Below are 7,041 nucleotides of genomic sequence, written 5' to 3'. Positions count from 1 at the left end.
CCTGCCCTGCCCTGTGGGGACGCCGCCCCCCCCCCGGTACCTCAGGGGCAGGCCCCTGGGCCCTCCCTCACCCCAGCCTCCATTTACTGCTTTAATTTTAATTCTCCGGCGCTTTCCAGGTTCCCCCTCGGCGTCATCCGTCAGGTTTCGGCGCCGTTTAAAACGCCGCAAGCCCAAATATCGCACGTTGGCCTGAATGTGCTTTTATTTCTCTTAACCTGGGAGGGAATTGTGCATATTCTGTTGTTAAAGAGATATAGTTTATTCTTGGCTTTGATGAGGAAAACGGTTTATTCTTGGCTTTTTATGAGAAAAATGTTTCGCTCTGGTTTTCCTCTTTTGGCAGCACTTAAAGCACAGTGAGGGTTAATTGTATTCCTTGTGGAGAGAAAAGGGTTTTTTTAAAGAAAAAAAAGCAAAATAAAGCCGTGGTCCTGAAAATGGAAGATTGAAGCGGGGCGGTTTGGCACACAGAATGTTATTCTTTCAGTCTGTCCTTTAAAAATCACAGAATTTCAAGCCTTTTTTCCGCCGGCAGAGTTACCAAGCGTCAGCAGTGAGTTGCGTGGATGGGAAATAAGGGAACTGCTGCGCGCCACGGGATTTCTGCCGCTTCCACAGCCTGCCCTTATTGGAAAGCAGGGGGGCTCGCCCTGGCACGGCCGCTCCCCTGTACCCCCGCAGTGCCCCGTGCCTTCGAGGTGACCTTCAGCCGCAGCGAACAAGCGTTGCCCAAAAACAGTACAGCAGCATTTGGATCAGGTCTCCGAGCCATCTTCCCGCCCGCTAAGGTTAAAAAATAAGAGTGAAAGGGTGACGGCTCTTGTAGGAAGCTGCCACGATGAGCCCAAACGCAAGGAAAGCTCCAGAATCTGGTCAGGCACCGGGTGATTTTTTTTTTTCCCCAGCACACGCAGTGATTTATCTTTTCCTAATTCTTTAAAAAAATGAGCTCTCTTGATGTTAATCTCCAGTGAAGTCCCCAGTAACGCTGCCTTCCTCCTTGCTAAGCTCTGCGCAGCCTTTCTGTTCGAGCTCTGCCTATGTTTTCCTCCCAACCCACCCATTTACTGTTCTTGCAAACAGCTGCATTCGTGCTTCCTGCCGCAATGCCCCGAGCGTGGTTCTACTTCCCTTAATTGCATCTGCTCGATTCTTCCTCTCTCCGCTTCCAAGTTTTAAGAAACTTCTACCAGGTAGCCCATAGTGGAGACATCTTTTTGTCTTCCTTAATTCCCTCCATGGCCTAGAAACGGGCACGTCTCTTATTTTCTCTGTATTGGCCAGGTTGGGCCAACCAGTTCTGTCCACCCTGCCGGAATAAGTTTCTATATTCACCCCTTTTTTTAATGTTGCAACAAAAAGCCTGGGTCCTGGCTGTGCGTGGTGGTGTCAAAAGTGAGATGCGGAGGGGTAAACTGCATGAAAACTTTTTAACTAGAATTTAACTAGAATTTAACTAGAATTTAACTAGAATTTAACTAGAATTTAACTAGAATTTAACTAGAATTTAACTAGAATTTAACTAGAATTTAACTAGAATTTAACTAGAATTTAACTAGAATTTAACTAGAATTTAACTAGAATTTAACTAGAATTTAACTAGAATTTAACTAGAATTTAACTAGAATTTAACTAGAATTTAACTAGAATTTAACTGCAAAAATGTACTTCTGGTTCCAGATATTTGTATTTCTTCAATATATTTGTTTTGAAAGATGGTGATCTTTAGTGCCTCAGCGTAGTGATGCGGTAGGTGCTGTGCTTTGCGTATGTTTTGAATATTAACGTGCTTTAATACAACATCGAAGAGCTGTAGTCACAGACTAGAACTCCCTTTTGAGAGAATTTTCGAAAGGCCGAATTTAGCCTTTGCCCCACTCCTGCAAGTAAGTACAAAAAGAAAGCAGGAGGTGGAATTTAACGAGGCCGTTCTGGCTGTAGAGTGTTGTAGAGAACAGGAGAGACGAGATGCTGCTCTCTGCAACTTCTTACTGGGAGGGTTTAGTAGAGAAGACGGGGCCAGACTCGTCCCACATGGATGCACAGTGAGAGGAGAGGAGGCAACAGGGACTAGCAGGAACTAGCAAAACCTTGGTTAGATGGAATTTTTTCTTTTCCACTGTGAGGGTGATCAAACAGTGGAACGAGGGACCAGGGAGGCTGTGGGATCTCCGTCGTTGGAGATGCTCAAAACTCAACTGGGTGAGGCTTCGAGCAACCCGCTTTGAGCGCGGGGTTGGGCTCGAGACCTCTTCCAACCTGAATTCTCCTGAGATCCTGTGATATCGTGCGTGTATCTTCACTGGTGTGACTCCCTCCTTTCTCGCAACCCAGGGGAATGACGATGACCAGCCTCCTGCCTTCAGCGGGGGACGGAAACTGCTATTACATCCTGACAGAAGACTGTGCCTATGGCAGCAAGTACTTCCAAGCTGGGAACATGTGCTTCTGCAGCGAGAGAAGCTACCTGCGCAACTTCTCCGATGACAGGCCCCCGGCTTGCTTCTTGAAAGTCATCATGCTGGATGACAGCTCCACCGTCACGATAAACGTAGAAATCCTTCAGCCTGTGCGCGAGGAGATGGCCGTCTTCCTCCTGGCCGTCAGCAGCCACAACGAACGTTTGAACTACTTCTTGGAGAGGCTGAGCCTCGAAGCAGCTCTGCGGGCCGTGCCAGGCCAAAAAGTGATGGTGGAGGTCGACCGGCAACATTTCCCTGGTATCATCCGCTACATCGGGAGCATTTACAAAAACACGTCGGCTGTGCTGTCTCCGTTCTTCTTCGGGGTGGAGTTACAGGTAAAGTGGCCAAGAAAGTAAGTTGCTTATTTTCCCTTTATGTTTGCGTACGTAACGTCCCTTTCTGGTGTGTTTTCAGGGTGAGGGTGAAAACAGAGGGCGCAGCGATGGATCTTATCACGGCACAGAGTATTTCAAGTGCAAGCGGAACTGCGGGATCTTCCTGCCATTTAGCAGAGTCCAGTTTACTCCCGTGCCGGACGACGACTACGTGAAACAGAAGCCAAAACCGGACACGGAGGAGGGGGTTCCTGTGAAAGTGGGAGATGCGGTTAGCTTCTACGTGGATGAGGTCCTCACAAAAGGAATAGCGATGGCAGTTTACAGGGAGGGAACGCAATGGTTCGTTAAAGTTTGCCCGGTAAGAGCAGTCTTGCTGCCTTTTCTTGGGTTTGGGGGACTTTTTTAAAAACTGTGTTACGGTGGGACGTTAAAAGAAGTGGAAGGAATGTCCAAAAGGGACACGAGGTTACATGCAAACTTTCCAGGCCTGTTTGAAAAATTGGTTTGTATTCCAGGAATGCCCTATGTCTGATAAAGCATTTAGCTGATAGAATTTTCTCTCCTTTCAGGAAGAAGAAGGAACAACTGACATTTTCAGAGAAATCCCTATGGACTCTGTTGTGAAGGAAAGCTTGCAAAGTAGGTTATCATCAGATGTGTCTGCCCTGTGTACGTTCCTGGGGATTTAGCATTTATTTCTTCTCTGCAGGGTACCGATGAGCCGAAAGTCCAACAAAAGCTTCGGCTAGTCCCAACCTAAGTCATTCAGGAGGCAGAGAAGGTCCATAGAAAAGTCGCGAGTTCTGGTTCTCTGCATTAGGCAGCTAAAGCTGAGTCTCCCCATTTATCAGGAAGAAGAAGAGAGAGTCTGATTGCAGTGCAGAAGTATTTCCTAGGGGAGAAGGCACCACTGGTTAAAGAGTCTTTAATTTAGCTGTAGAAGGTGGAGCAGGAGCCTTATCCTGATGCCAGACAAACTCAGAAAGGCACAGATGCCAGCAGCGATGGTGTGAGTCGTTGGACAAGACAAGAAATGAGTGGAATCTCTCTGTTGCCGTCAAAAGACACCGTGCAGCTGTCACGGCCAGCCCGAGGGGAGCTGTCATTAGACTCTTCACTGAGTTGATTCATCTCACTAAAGGCAGAAAAATAATTTGGAAATAACCCCCCTGCTGCCTTTTCGGTAGCCTGAAATGGCTCTGTGAAGGGCTGGATTAGCTCCAGGGCCAGCGAGAGGCTGGAGCGTGCAGCCTTGAGCAGGGAAACAAGGAGCAGGATCATCCCCTCTCAGCCTGTTAGACCAGCTTGGCCATATCCCTGAAATACGTCCCGAGAATTACACCTTGTGTCTCTGGTGCTCAGCTTGATGCTTGCCCGTGTGGTCTATAATTTCAAATCAGACCTGGTATTAGGTGAGATCCAGCGGTGTCTGTCATTAGGTGTCGACTTCCTACCTCACCTGACACTTTGTATTGCCCACTAGGTTTATTTTCACCGTTCGAGCCCGACGTGGGCTTGGGACACCCAAGCCAAATGAAACGAGAGATAAGCGAGAGCGGTGAGGAGTGTGAAAGTGGGAATTCATCCCTGGAGGTGAACTCCATGGTCCAGATCACCTTGGACAAGGGAAACCAGGTTTCGGGAATCATCCGCTGGTTGGGCTACCTGCCCCAAATTAAGCACAAAATGGCAGGAGTTGAACTGGTAAGGAGCAAAATATTTCCTCCTGTGAGATTGTATATCAGAACGGGCAGGTCTTGGTCGCTCTTCTCTTTTGAAGACCTTCAGCTTGTGGCTGCCTATCTCACAGCTTGACCTGGGCCCCTGACGTGTCAAGAGTGTGAACTGTGAGGGCAAGCAAACAATTGTGCCCTCCCTTAGACTGGGGAGGAGAGCCTGTGGCATGATTACGAGGTTTGTAATGGTTTGCTTTCTTCAAGAGCGATGTTACTGGAACGTGGGACGGAATAATCATGAATCTTACAAGCGGCGTCAATAGGTTCAAAACCTAAGCAGAATAAATGAAAACAGCCAGCAAAATGGGACCAAACTTGTACGCAGCACTTAGGACGTTAAATGGCCATATGGGGGATTGCACCTCGTTCGTGGAAAGCCTGCTCTCATGTTACTCCTCAACGCTCTTTTCCCAGGATGAAGATAAGGGGGTCACTGCTGGCGAATGGCTGGGTAAATACTACTTCCACTGCGCTCCGAAGCGCGGCCTCTTCGTGAAGCTGCAGTCCTGCCAGCCCGACGTTCGCTTCCAGTGTTCGCGCAACAGTGACCTGAGCCTCGTGGATTACAGTAAGTTCTCTGGGGAGAGGGGAGACAGTGCCGTGCTGGGACAAGGCACGCTTCGGAGAAGCCTCATGCGCGGTGTCTTAATCAGTGGTTTAATATTCTTCACTTTCTCTGAGTGTTCCAAAAGACGTCAGTTTTAAGGATGCTGAGGTTGCCACGGTGGTATTTATAGGGAATGCCCCACAAGTGTGAGAGATGGTAAATAATTTAATACAGGGATAACGTAGACTAGGGCATTGAATATAGGGCAACAGATTGTGGGTGGCTCTAAAAATGAGGCCTCGGTGGCATGGATGTGTTGGAGAAGGGGAAGCTGGCAGGAAATGTTGGGGGGTAACAGAGGATAGAAGTCCAGAGCGACAGTCTCTGCAAGGCATTGTGAATGCTGCAAGCAAGGCAGGGCTCTTCTGCCTGTGGTTTTCAGGGCAGAAGAAAAGGTCTTGCGTAATTGAGATTTGAATGTGGACAAATGTTGTAGCGATAGGGCCTGGCCTAGCTACCGTATCTTAAATGTTATGCGAACGTAGACCAAGCACGTGGCTGTGGAGAATCGGAGAGGGTAACTCAGGCCCATGGCCAGGATGTCAGGTGATAACTGTGTTGCACCTGGGGACTGAGAAATAAGAAGGTGCTTGGAAAGGGAGAGAGGATTAAATCAATTTTAATGTAGAGCTTCCTGTGACGATAAGACATTCACGAGAAGATGCGGGGAAGAACAGGTCAGTATTTTCATTTGAACAGGAAGGAATTCCTCCAGGGGAGAGAAGACAGTGTCAACTAGCCATTTAGAAACTGTAAATGAGATCACTGTAAATGACAAGACAGGATTCTTGTAGGGACTGCCCAAAAACTGGGAGTAGGGACAAGGAAGAACGTCTTAAGGACATGCTGAAGAGAGGGGATTGAATTACAAGGGGAGAATGCTGAAGAAACCAGAAAAGACGGGATTGAGAAAGCCACCTTTGAAGCTTAAGGAGACGACAGGCCAGCGGGATGAGGCTACTAAAGCACAGTTGCCTGCTTGTCCCCTTGGTGCTGGGGTCGCGGGTCTTTCAACAGAGAGATCCCAAGCTTGCGTATAACACAGCACCAGCTTGTTTGTAGCTCTTTTTGTCTTCGTTGTACTTGGCATAACGATGGCAGAGGCGGTATGGATTGCTAGGGCATGTCTCTGGTGAAGAAGAGATGGTTTGGTTTTGTCTCCGTTTCCAGTAGATGAATTACTAAAGAGAAGAGTCTTCATCCCAGCACGGTTGAGTCCCAGCAGGAGCAGCGCAGGAGAGCGTGGTGCTGACTTCTGAGCGGAGCAGACCCCTGGGGCATCGGGGAAGGGCAGAGCTGACCCAGACGAGGTGTGAAGCTAAAGGGAGTTGCTTCTGTTGCTTCTCTTGCAGGAGGGCAGGAAGTTCTTCCACAGGCTCCAGACAGTTTTCCTCCCCTCAGGAACGAGGCAGCAGTGCGTGTCCTGCGAGGGCGGATGAAGGGGATTCAAGGCCACTGTAATTCCTGCTATATGGACGCAGCTCTCTTCAGGTAAGGACCTGCTTGGGTGGTGCCATTTCATTAAATGAGTACTTTTTCAATTGGGCAAAGCCCTAAACTGCAGCACTTCCCTGGACTTCCAAGGTGGCTGGAAATTTACCCAGTATAGAGCAGAATATAACTTGTGTGGAGACGCAGCCTTGACGCTTGCTGCTTTTTGATCTCCTTCCTAATCTGGTAGGTTCTCAGGCCCTGAAGTCCCCCTCGTGAGTACCTGAGGTACCCGTGTGTCTGTCATGCAGGGCGGTGAGAGATCGTAGCTCTCTGGACTTGGACCGTGCCGACTCTGTCACTGGAGGTAATGGCTGGAAACATTTCAAAGAAGCTGCCCAGGAGGTCCCAGCTTCACTGTGCAGCACTGTTTGGAGACGAAAAGACTCAGTGGTGCCCCC

At 48.7% G+C, this 7,041-nt stretch overlaps 1 protein-coding gene across 1 annotated transcript in view; it reads left to right on the top strand.

Moving 5' to 3' along the window:
• Positions 1–1,728: 1,728 nt before the first annotated feature.
• Positions 1,729–7,041, top strand: part of LOC103901295 (ubiquitin carboxyl-terminal hydrolase CYLD) — an 11,992-nt gene continuing 6,679 nt past the window's right edge. The window contains exons 1-6 of the mRNA XM_009282155.1: positions 1,729–2,803; positions 2,883–3,164; positions 3,376–3,445; positions 4,290–4,510; positions 4,957–5,110; positions 6,502–6,640. Of these exons, the coding sequence (XP_009280430.1) occupies positions 2,342–2,803; positions 2,883–3,164; positions 3,376–3,445; positions 4,290–4,510; positions 4,957–5,110; positions 6,502–6,640 (1,328 nt within the window). The 5' untranslated portion in view covers positions 1,729–2,341. The remainder of the gene's footprint in view (positions 2,804–2,882; positions 3,165–3,375; positions 3,446–4,289; positions 4,511–4,956; positions 5,111–6,501; positions 6,641–7,041) is intronic.

Source organism: Aptenodytes forsteri, unplaced genomic scaffold (assembly GCF_000699145.1).
Source record: "Aptenodytes forsteri isolate BGI_AS27 unplaced genomic scaffold, ASM69914v1 Scaffold260, whole genome shotgun sequence".
NCBI classification, from domain to species: Eukaryota; Metazoa; Chordata; class Aves; order Sphenisciformes; family Spheniscidae; genus Aptenodytes; species Aptenodytes forsteri.
This window is presented reverse-complemented; position numbering and strand designations above follow the sequence as displayed.